Source organism: Monodelphis domestica, chromosome 2, assembly GCF_027887165.1.
Source record: "Monodelphis domestica isolate mMonDom1 chromosome 2, mMonDom1.pri, whole genome shotgun sequence".
NCBI classification, from domain to species: Eukaryota; Metazoa; Chordata; class Mammalia; order Didelphimorphia; family Didelphidae; genus Monodelphis; species Monodelphis domestica.
Window position 1 is genome coordinate 163312521 of NC_077228.1, and position 11009 is coordinate 163323529.

At 69.9% G+C, this 11009-nt stretch overlaps 1 protein-coding gene and 8 non-coding genes across 9 annotated transcripts in view; 8 read left to right on the top strand and 1 right to left on the bottom strand.

The window, feature by feature from the left end:
* LOC103104467 (mucin-19-like) overlaps window positions 1-10663 on the bottom strand; it is a 43822-nt gene extending 33159 nt beyond the window's left edge. The window contains exons 1-8 of the mRNA XM_056814631.1: window positions 10054-10663; window positions 8633-9294; window positions 7334-7910; window positions 5867-6528; window positions 4640-5216; window positions 3173-3834; window positions 1946-2522; window positions 567-1142 (exon numbers count right to left, since the gene is read on the bottom strand). Coding sequence (XP_056670609.1) covers window positions 567-1142; window positions 1946-2522; window positions 3173-3834; window positions 4640-5216; window positions 5867-6528; window positions 7334-7910; window positions 8633-9294; window positions 10054-10663 — 4903 coding nt within the window. The remainder of the gene's footprint in view (window positions 1-566; window positions 1143-1945; window positions 2523-3172; window positions 3835-4639; window positions 5217-5866; window positions 6529-7333; window positions 7911-8632; window positions 9295-10053) is intronic.
* LOC130457753 (5S ribosomal RNA) lies at window positions 1164-1282 on the top strand. The gene has a single exon (XR_008917027.1). It is a non-coding gene; the product is annotated as a 5S ribosomal RNA (ribosomal RNA).
* Window positions 2544-2662, top strand: LOC130457764 (5S ribosomal RNA). Its single transcript, XR_008917038.1, has one exon. It is a non-coding gene; the product is annotated as a 5S ribosomal RNA (ribosomal RNA).
* On the top strand, window positions 3856-3974 carry LOC130457834 (5S ribosomal RNA). Its single transcript, XR_008917104.1, has one exon. It is a non-coding gene; the product is annotated as a 5S ribosomal RNA (ribosomal RNA).
* LOC130457775 (5S ribosomal RNA) lies at window positions 5238-5356 on the top strand. Its single transcript, XR_008917049.1, has one exon. It is a non-coding gene; the product is annotated as a 5S ribosomal RNA (ribosomal RNA).
* LOC130457835 (5S ribosomal RNA) lies at window positions 6550-6668 on the top strand. The gene has a single exon (XR_008917105.1). It is a non-coding gene; the product is annotated as a 5S ribosomal RNA (ribosomal RNA).
* Window positions 7932-8050, top strand: LOC130457786 (5S ribosomal RNA). The gene has a single exon (XR_008917060.1). It is a non-coding gene; the product is annotated as a 5S ribosomal RNA (ribosomal RNA).
* Window positions 9316-9434, top strand: LOC130457796 (5S ribosomal RNA). Its single transcript, XR_008917070.1, has one exon. It is a non-coding gene; the product is annotated as a 5S ribosomal RNA (ribosomal RNA).
* On the top strand, window positions 10652-10770 carry LOC130457807 (5S ribosomal RNA). Its single transcript, XR_008917081.1, has one exon. It is a non-coding gene; the product is annotated as a 5S ribosomal RNA (ribosomal RNA).
* The last annotated feature ends 239 nt before the right edge of the window (window positions 10771-11009 follow it).

Here is an 11009-nt window from a genome sequence, read left to right on the forward strand (position 1 = left end):
ACGGCCGACGGGCCACACACTCAGCCCTGCCTCGCCGCCTGCTCCCCGCTCCTACCTGGCGCCCAGCGCCGCCCAAGGGCGCGCTGCTCTCCACCCGTGCACGTCCTTTCCCCCCACCCCCCTCCTGTCTCCCTGGCTCCCTTCTTTGCCTCATCCCTCCCTGCGTCCCTCCACCCCGGCGGTGTCCCCCTCCGGCCCCCATTGTCCCTTCGCCTCTACACACACACACACACACACACACACACACTGACACACACACACACACACACTGACACACACACACACACTGACACACACTCACACGCGCGCGCACCCAGGCACACACAAGCACACACACAGAGACACACACCCTTCGGGCTGTGTTCCCCTGTGCCCCAACCCCGGACGCAGAAGGAGAGAGAACGGAGGCGAAGCAGGTCAGAGGGAAGGAACCCCGGTTTCCAAATGAAGAGGGTGGCGGACAGGCTTCCTGGGCAGGGACCTGGGCTTTGTGCTGGCCCTTGAAAGGTGAAGGAGGCCCTTGGAGGGCGGCACGCTGCGGCGAGCAGGCAGAGCTCTCCACGCACCGGCAAACCGTTTGGCCCCGGACAGCTGGGAGACGCAGGGAGGGCCTGGAGCACCTGGCGGTGGGGCCGGACGCTGAAGGCCAGAGAGCCGAGGGCACCGGGGCGGAGGGGAGGCCGCCTCCTCCGGGCCTAGGTGGCGATGCCCGTCTGCAGGGAGGATGGCTGGGCGGAGGAGCAGGGTCAGGGCCCTTTGGGAAGACCAAGTGGAGGACGAGGCGCAGGCGGCTTGTGGGGCGGCGGCGGGAGCGCGTTGGCTTGTCCGCGCCCTGGGTGGCGGTGTCAGGGGTCCGGGGAGGCGGGGAGGCGGTGCGCGGGGTGGGGGGCGTGGCGGGGACGCGTTGGGGGCGCGGCGGGGGCGCGGGGTCTGGCGCGGACCGGAGAGGGACCCTGTCCTTCCTCCCGGCTGGCTGGCGGGCCCCGGCTGTCGCAAGCCCTGGGCATTTCTGAACCTGGTGGCGGGGCGAGGCTTGTGGCTCCGGGCCGGCCGAAGGGGCAGCGGCGCGGGCGCCTGGCGGGCTCGAGGGGGGCTGGGCGGCGGCCCAGGCGCTGGCCTCGCGAGCTGCGCGAGCTCAAGGGCTGCGGGGAGAGGGTGTGAGCGTCTACGGCCATACCACCCTGAACGCGCCCGATCTCGTCTGATCTCGGAAGCTAAGCAGGGTCGGGCCTGGTTAGTACTTGGATGGGAGACCGCCTGGGAATACCGGGTGCTGTAGGCTTTTTCAAAACCCCCCTTTCTTTTCCTCCACCTCCCACTCGCCTACCCCCTCAGAGAGCCACGCGCGGACACGGCCGACGGGCCACACACTCAGCCCTGCCTCGCCGCCTGCTCCCCGCTCCTACCTGGCGCCCAGCGCCGCCCAAGGGCGCGCTGCTCTCCACCCGTGCACGTCCTTTCCCCCCACCCCACTCTCCTGTCTCCCTGGCTCCCTTCTTTGCCTCATCCCTCCCTGCGTCCCTCCACCCCGGCGGTGTCCCCCTCCGGCCCCCATTGTCCCTTCGCCTCTACACACACACACACACACACACACACACTGACACACACACACACACTGACACACACACACACACACACTGACACACACACACACACACACACACTGACACACACTCACACGCGCGCGCACCCAGGCACACACAAGCACACACACAGAGACACACACCCTTCGGGCTGTGTTCCCCTGTGCCCCAACCCCGGACGCAGAAGGAGAGAGAACGGAGGCGAAGCAGGTCCCAGAGGGAAGGAACCCCGGTTTCCAAATGAAGAGGGTGGCGGACAGGCTTCCTGGGCAGGGACCTGGGCTTTGTGCTGGCCCTTGAAAGGTGAAGGAGGCCCTTGGAGGGCGGCACGCTGCGGCGAGCAGGCAGAGCTCTCCACGCACCGGCAAACCGTTTGGCCCCGGACAGCTGGGAGACGCAGGGAGGGCCTGGAGCGCCTGGCGGTGGGGCCGGACGCTGAAGGCCAGAGAGCCGAGGGCACCGGGGCGGAGGGGAGGCCGCCTCCTCCGGGCCTAGGTGGCGATGCCCGTCTGCAGGGAGGATGGCTGGGCGGAGGAGCAGGGTCAGGGCCCTTTGGGAAGACCAAGTGGAGGACGAGGCGCAGGCGGCTTGTGGGGCGGCGGCGGGAGCGCGTTGGCTTGTCCGCGCCCTGGGTGGCGGTGTCAGGGGTCCGGGGAGGCGGGGAGGCGGTGCGCGGGGTGGGGGGCGTGGCGGGGACGCGTTGGGGGCGCGGCGGGGGCGCGGGGTCTGGCGCGGACCGGAGAGGGACCCTGTCCTTCCTCCCGGCTGGCTGGCGGGCCCCGGCTGTCGCAAGCCCTGGGCATTTCTGAACCTGGTGGCGGGGCGAGGCTTGTGGCTCCGGGCCGGCCGAAGGGGCAGCGGCGCGGGCGCCTGGCGGGCTCGAGGGGGGCTGGGCGGCGGCCCAGGCGCTGGCCTCGCGAGCTGCGCGAGCTCTAGGGGCTGCGGGGAGAGGGTGTGAGCGTCTACGGCCATACCACCCTGAACGCGCCCGATCTCGTCTGATCTCGGAAGCTAAGCAGGGTCGGGCCTGGTTAGTACTTGGATGGGAGACCGCCTGGGAATACCGGGTGCTGTAGGCTTTTTCAAAACCCCCCTTTCTTTTCCTCCACCTCCCACTCGCCTACCCCCTCAGAGAGCCACGCGCGGACACGGCCGACGGGCCACACACTCAGCCCTGCCTCGCCGCCTGCTCCCCGCTCCTACCTGGCGCCCAGCGCCGCCCAAGGGCGCGCTGCTCTCCACCCGTGCACGTCCTTTCCCCCCACCCCACTCTCCTGTCTCCCTGGCTCCCTTCTTTGCCTCATCCCTCCCTGCGTCCCTCCACCCCGGCGGTGTCCCCCTCCGGCCCCCATTGTCCCTTCGCCTCTACACACACACACACACACACACACACTGACACACACTCACACGCGCGCGCACCCAGGCACACACAAGCACACACACAGAGACACACACCCTTCGGGCTGTGTTCCCCTGTGCCCCAACCCCGGACGCAGAAGGAGAGAGAACGGAGGCGAAGCAGGTCCCAGAGGGAAGGAACCCCGGTTTCCAAATGAAGAGGGTGGCGGACAGGCTTCCTGGGCAGGGACCTGGGCTTTGTGCTGGCCCTTGAAAGGTGAAGGAGGCCCTTGGAGGGCGGCACGCTGCGGCGAGCAGGCAGAGCTCTCCACGCACCGGCAAACCGTTTGGCCCCGGACAGCTGGGAGACGCAGGGAGGGCCTGGAGCGCCTGGCGGTGGGGCCGGACGCTGAAGGCCAGAGAGCCGAGGGCACCGGGGCGGAGGGGAGGCCGCCTCCTCCGGGCCTAGGTGGCGATGCCCGTCTGCAGGGAGGATGGCTGGGCGGAGGAGCAGGGTCAGGGCCCTTTGGGAAGACCAAGTGGAGGACGAGGCGCAGGCGGCTTGTGGGGCGGCGGCGGGAGCGCGTTGGCTTGTCCGCGCCCTGGGTGGCGGTGTCAGGGGTCCGGGGAGGCGGGGAGGCGGTGCGCGGGGTGGGGGGCGTGGCGGGGACGCGTTGGGGGCGCGGCGGGGGCGCGGGGTCTGGCGCGGACCGGAGAGGGACCCTGTCCTTCCTCCCGGCTGGCTGGCGGGCCCCGGCTGTCGCAAGCCCTGGGCATTTCTGAACCTGGTGGCGGGGCGAGGCTTGTGGCTCCGGGCCGGCCGAAGGGGCAGCGGCGCGGGCGCCTGGCGGGCTCGAGGGGGGCTGGGCGGCGGCCCAGGCGCTGGCCTCGCGAGCTGCGCGAGCTCTAGGGGCTGCGGGGAGAGGGTGTGAGCGTCTACGGCCATACCACCCTGAACGCGCCCGATCTCGTCTGATCTCGGAAGCTAAGCAGGGTCGGGCCTGGTTAGTACTTGGATGGGAGACCGCCTGGGAATACTGGGTGCTGTAGGCTTTTTCAAAACCCCCCTTTCTTTTCCTCCACCTCCCACTCGCCTACCCCCTCAGAGAGCCACGCGCGGACACGGCCGACGGGCCACACACTCAGCCCTGCCTCGCCGCCTGCTCCCCGCTCCTACCTGGCGCCCAGCGCCGCCCAAGGGCGCGCTGCTCTCCACCCGTGCACGTCCTTTCCCCCCACCCCCCTCCTGTCTCCCTGGCTCCCTTCTTTGCCTCATCCCTCCCTGCGTCCCTCCACCCCGGCGGTGTCCCCCTCCGGCCCCCATTGTCCCTTCGCCTCTACACACACACACACACACACACACACACTGACACACACACACACACACACTGACACACACACACACACACACACTGACACACACACACACACACACACTGACACACACTCACACGCGCGCGCACCCAGGCACACACAAGCACACACACAGAGACACACACCCTTCGGGCTGTGTTCCCCTGTGCCCCAACCCCGGACGCAGAAGGAGAGAGAACGGAGGCGAAGCAGGTCCCAGAGGGAAGGAACCCCGGTTTCCAAATGAAGAGGGTGGCGGACAGGCTTCCTGGGCAGGGACCTGGGCTTTGTGCTGGCCCTTGAAAGGTGAAGGAGGCCCTTGGAGGGCGGCACGCTGCGGCGAGCAGGCAGAGCTCTCCACGCACCGGCAAACCGTTTGGCCCCGGACAGCTGGGAGACGCAGGGAGGGCCTGGAGCGCCTGGCGGTGGGGCCGGACGCTGAAGGCCAGAGAGCCGAGGGCACCGGGGCGGAGGGGAGGCCGCCTCCTCCGGGCCTAGGTGGCGATGCCCGTCTGCAGGGAGGATGGCTGGGCGGAGGAGCAGGGTCAGGGCCCTTTGGGAAGACCAAGTGGAGGACGAGGCGCAGGCGGCTTGTGGGGCGGCGGCGGGAGCGCGTTGGCTTGTCCGCGCCCTGGGTGGCGGTGTCAGGGGTCCGGGGAGGCGGGGAGGCGGTGCGCGGGGTGGGGGGCGTGGCGGGGACGCGTTGGGGGCGCGGCGGGGGCGCGGGGTCTGGCGCGGACCGGAGAGGGACCCTGTCCTTCCTCCCGGCTGGCTGGCGGGCCCCGGCTGTCGCAAGCCCTGGGCATTTCTGAACCTGGTGGCGGGGCGAGGCTTGTGGCTCCGGGCCGGCCGAAGGGGCAGCGGCGCGGGCGCCTGGCGGGCTCGAGGGGGGCTGGGCGGCGGCCCAGGCGCTGGCCTCGCGAGCTGCGCGAGCTCTAGGGGCTGCGGGGAGAGGGTGTGAGCGTCTACGGCCATACCACCCTGAACGCGCCCGATCTCGTCTGATCTCGGAAGCTAAGCAGGGTCGGGCCTGGTTAGTACTTGGATGGGAGACCGCCTGGGAATACCGGGTGCTGTAGGCTTTTTCAAAACCCCCCTTTCTTTTCCTCCACCTCCCACTCGCCTACCCCCTCAGAGAGCCACGCGCGGACACGGCCGACGGGCCACACACTCAGCCCTGCCTCGCCGCCTGCTCCCCGCTCCTACCTGGCGCCCAGCGCCGCCCAAGGGCGCGCTGCTCTCCACCCGTGCACGTCCTTTCCCCCCACCCCACTCTCCTGTCTCCCTGGCTCCCTTCTTTGCCTCATCCCTCCCTGCGTCCCTCCACCCCGGCGGTGTCCCCCTCCGGCCCCCATTGTCCCTTCGCCTCTACACACACACACACACACACACACACTGACACACACTCACACGCGCGCGCACCCAGGCACACACAAGCACACACACAGAGACACACACCCTTCGGGCTGTGTTCCCCTGTGCCCCAACCCCGGACGCAGAAGGAGAGAGAACGGAGGCGAAGCAGGTCCCAGAGGGAAGGAACCCCGGTTTCCAAATGAAGAGGGTGGCGGACAGGCTTCCTGGGCAGGGACCTGGGCTTTGTGCTGGCCCTTGAAAGGTGAAGGAGGCCCTTGGAGGGCGGCACGCTGCGGCGAGCAGGCAGAGCTCTCCACGCACCGGCAAACCGTTTGGCCCCGGACAGCTGGGAGACGCAGGGAGGGCCTGGAGCGCCTGGCGGTGGGGCCGGACGCTGAAGGCCAGAGAGCCGAGGGCACCGGGGCGGAGGGGAGGCCGCCTCCTCCGGGCCTAGGTGGCGATGCCCGTCTGCAGGGAGGATGGCTGGGCGGAGGAGCAGGGTCAGGGCCCTTTGGGAAGACCAAGTGGAGGACGAGGCGCAGGCGGCTTGTGGGGCGGCGGCGGGAGCGCGTTGGCTTGTCCGCGCCCTGGGTGGCGGTGTCAGGGGTCCGGGGAGGCGGGGAGGCGGTGCGCGGGGTGGGGGGCGTGGCGGGGACGCGTTGGGGGCGCGGCGGGGGCGCGGGGTCTGGCGCGGACCGGAGAGGGACCCTGTCCTTCCTCCCGGCTGGCTGGCGGGCCCCGGCTGTCGCAAGCCCTGGGCATTTCTGAACCTGGTGGCGGGGCGAGGCTTGTGGCTCCGGGCCGGCCGAAGGGGCAGCGGCGCGGGCGCCTGGCGGGCTCGAGGGGGGCTGGGCGGCGGCCCAGGCGCTGGCCTCGCGAGCTGCGCGAGCTCTAGGGGCTGCGGGGAGAGGGTGTGAGCGTCTACGGCCATACCACCCTGAACGCGCCCGATCTCGTCTGATCTCGGAAGCTAAGCAGGGTCGGGCCTGGTTAGTACTTGGATGGGAGACCGCCTGGGAATACTGGGTGCTGTAGGCTTTTTCAAAACCCCCCTTTCTTTTCCTCCACCTCCCACTCGCCTACCCCCTCAGAGAGCCACGCGCGGACACGGCCGACGGGCCACACACTCAGCCCTGCCTCGCCGCCTGCTCCCCGCTCCTACCTGGCGCCCAGCGCCGCCCAAGGGCGCGCTGCTCTCCACCCGTGCACGTCCTTTCCCCCCACCCCCCTCCTGTCTCCCTGGCTCCCTTCTTTGCCTCATCCCTCCCTGCGTCCCTCCACCCCGGCGGTGTCCCCCTCCGGCCCCCATTGTCCCTTCGCCTCTACACACACACACACACACACACACACACTGACACACACACACACACACACTGACACACACACACACACACACACTGACACACACACACACACACACACTGACACACACTCACACGCGCGCGCACCCAGGCACACACAAGCACACACACAGAGACACACACCCTTCGGGCTGTGTTCCCCTGTGCCCCAACCCCGGACGCAGAAGGAGAGAGAACGGAGGCGAAGCAGGTCCCAGAGGGAAGGAACCCCGGTTTCCAAATGAAGAGGGTGGCGGACAGGCTTCCTGGGCAGGGACCTGGGCTTTGTGCTGGCCCTTGAAAGGTGAAGGAGGCCCTTGGAGGGCGGCACGCTGCGGCGAGCAGGCAGAGCTCTCCACGCACCGGCAAACCGTTTGGCCCCGGACAGCTGGGAGACGCAGGGAGGGCCTGGAGCGCCTGGCGGTGGGGCCGGACGCTGAAGGCCAGAGAGCCGAGGGCACCGGGGCGGAGGGGAGGCCGCCTCCTCCGGGCCTAGGTGGCGATGCCCGTCTGCAGGGAGGATGGCTGGGCGGAGGAGCAGGGTCAGGGCCCTTTGGGAAGACCAAGTGGAGGACGAGGCGCAGGCGGCTTGTGGGGCGGCGGCGGGAGCGCGTTGGCTTGTCCGCGCCCTGGGTGGCGGTGTCAGGGGTCCGGGGAGGCGGGGAGGCGGTGCGCGGGGTGGGGGGCGTGGCGGGGACGCGTTGGGGGCGCGGCGGGGGCGCGGGGTCTGGCGCGGACCGGAGAGGGACCCTGTCCTTCCTCCCGGCTGGCTGGCGGGCCCCGGCTGTCGCAAGCCCTGGGCATTTCTGAACCTGGTGGCGGGGCGAGGCTTGTGGCTCCGGGCCGGCCGAAGGGGCAGCGGCGCGGGCGCCTGGCGGGCTCGAGGGGGGCTGGGCGGCGGCCCAGGCGCTGGCGTCGCGAGCTGCGCGAGCTCTAGGGGCTGCGGGGAGAGGGTGTGAGCGTCTACGGCCATACCACCCTGAACGCGCCCGATCTCGTCTGATCTCGGAAGCTAAGCAGGGTCGGGCCTGGTTAGTACTTGGATGGGAGACCGCCTGGGAATACCGGGTGCTGTAGGCTTTTTCAAAACCCCCCTTTCTTTTCCTCCACCTCCCACTCGCCTACCCCCTCAGAGAGCCACGCGCGGACACGGCCGACGGGCCACACACTCAGCCCTGCCTCGCCGCCTGCTCCCCGCTCCTACCTGGCGCCCAGCGCCGCCCAAGGGCGCGCTGCTCTCCACCCGTGCACGTCCTTTCCCCCCACCCCCCTCCTGTCTCCCTGGCTCCCTTCTTTGCCTCATCCCTCCCTGCGTCCCTCCACCCCGGCGGTGTCCCCCTCCGGCCCCCATTGTCCCTTCGCCTCTACACACACACACACACACACACACACACTGACACACACACACACACACACACTGACACACACACACACACACACTGACACACACACACACACACACACACTGACACACACTCACACGCGCGCGCACCCAGGCACACACAAGCACACACACAGAGACACACACCCTTCGGGCTGTGTTCCCCTGTGCCCCAACCCCGGACGCAGAAGGAGAGAGAACGGAGGCGAAGCAGGTCCCAGAGGGAAGGAACCCCGGTTTCCAAATGAAGAGGGTGGCGGACAGGCTTCCTGGGCAGGGACCTGGGCTTTGTGCTGGCCCTTGAAAGGTGAAGGAGGCCCTTGGAGGGCGGCACGCTGCGGCGAGCAGGCAGAGCTCTCCACGCACCGGCAAACCGTTTGGCCCCGGACAGCTGGGAGACGCAGGGAGGGCCTGGAGCGCCTGGCGGTGGGGCCGGACGCTGAAGGCCAGAGAGCCGAGGGCACCGGGGCGGAGGGGAGGCCGCCTCCTCCGGGCCTAGGTGGCGATGCCCGTCTGCAGGGAGGATGGCTGGGCGGAGGAGCAGGGTCAGGGCCCTTTGGGAAGACCAAGTGGAGGACGAGGCGCAGGCGGCTTGTGGGGCGGCGGCGGGAGCGCGTTGGCTTGTCCGCGCCCTGGGTGGCGGTGTCAGGGGTCCGGGGAGGCGGGGAGGCGGTGCGCGGGGTGGGGGGCGTGGCGGGGACGCGTTGGGGGCGCGGCGGGGGCGCGGGGTCTGGCGCGGACCGGAGAGGGACCCTGTCCTTCCTCCCGGCTGGCTGGCGGGCCCCGGCTGTCGCAAGCCCTGGGCATTTCTGAACCTGGTGGCGGGGCGAGGCTTGTGGCTCCGGGCCGGCCGAAGGGGCAGCGGCGCGGGCGCCTGGCGGGCTCGAGGGGGGCTGGGCGGCGGCCCAGGCGCTGGCGTCGCGAGCTGCGCGAGCTCTAGGGGCTGCGGGGAGAGGGTGTGAGCGTCTACGGCCATACCACCCTGAACGCGCCCGATCTCGTCTGATCTCGGAAGCTAAGCAGGGTCGGGCCTGGTTAGTACTTGGATGGGAGACCGCCTGGGAATACCGGGTGCTGTAGGCTTTTTCAAAACCCCCCTTTCTTTTCCTCCACCTCCCACTCGCCTACCCCCTCAGAGAGCCACGCGCGGACACGGCCGACGGGCCACACACTCAGCCCTGCCTCGCCGCCTGCTCCCCGCTCCTACCTGGCGCCCAGCGCCGCCCAAGGGCGCGCTGCTCTCCACCCGTGCACGTCCTTTCCCCCCACCCCACTCTCCTGTCTCCCTGGCTCCCTTCTTTGCCTCATCCCTCCCTGCGTCCCTCCACCCCGGCGGTGTCCCCCTCCGGCCCCCATTGTCCCTTCGCCTCTACACACACACACACACACACACACACTGACACACACACACACACACACACTGACACACACTCACACGCGCGCGCACCCAGGCACACACAAGCACACACACAGAGACACACACCCTTCGGGCTGTGTTCCCCTGTGCCCCAACCCCGGACGCAGAAGGAGAGAGAACGGAGGCGAAGCAGGTCCCAGAGGGAAGGAACCCCGGTTTCCAAATGAAGAGGGTGGCGGACAGGCTTCCTGGGCAGGGACCTGGGCTTTGTGCTGGCCCTTGAAAGGTGAAGGAGGCCCTTGGAGGGCGGCACGCTGCGGCGAGCAGGCAGAGCTCTCCACGCACCGGCAAACCGTTTGGCCCCGGACAGCTGGGAGACGCAGGGAGGGCCTGGAGCGCCTGGCGGTGGGGCCGGACGCTGAAGGCCAGAGAGCCGAGGGCACCGGGGCGGAGGGGAGGCCGCCTCCTCCGGGCCTAGGTGGCGATGCCCGTCTGCAGGGAGGATGGCTGGGCGGAGGAGCAGGGTCAGGGCCCTTTGGGAAGACCAAGTGGAGGACGAGGCGCAGGCGGCTTGTGGGGCGGCGGCGGGAGCGCGTTGGCTTGTCCGCGCCCTGGGTGGCGGTGTCAGGGGTCCGGGGAGGCGGGGAGGCGGTGCGCGGGGTGGGGGGCGTGGCGGGGACGCGTTGGGGGCGCGGCGGGGGCGCGGGGTCTGGCGCGGACCGGAGAGGGACCCTGTCCTTCCTCCCGGCTGGCTGGCGGGCCCCGGCTGTCGCAAGCCCTGGGCATTTCTGAACCTGGTGGCGGGGCGAGGCTTGTGGCTCCGGGCCGGCCGAAGGGGCAGCGGCGCGGGCGCCTGGCGGGCTCGAGGGGGGCTGGGCGGCGGCCCAGGCGCTGGCGTCGCGAGCTGCGCGAGCTCTAGGGGCTGCGGGGAGAGGGTGTGAGCGTCTACGGCCATACCACCCTGAACGCGCCCGATCTCGTCTGATCTCGGAAGCTAAGCAGGGTCGGGCCTGGTTAGTACTTGGATGGGAGACCGCCTGGGAATACCGGGTGCTGTAGGCTTTTTCAAAACCCCCCTTTCTTTTCCTCCACCTCCCACTCGCCTACCCCCTCAGAGAGCCACGCGCGGACACGGCCGACGGGCCACACACTCAGCCCTGCCTCGCCGCCTGCTCCCCGCTCCTACCTGGCGCCCACGCTGCCCAAGGGCGCGCTGCTCTCCACCCGTGCACGTCCTTTCCCCCCACCCCCCTCCTGTCTCCCTGGCTCCCTTCTTTGCCTCATCCCTCCCTGCGTCCCTC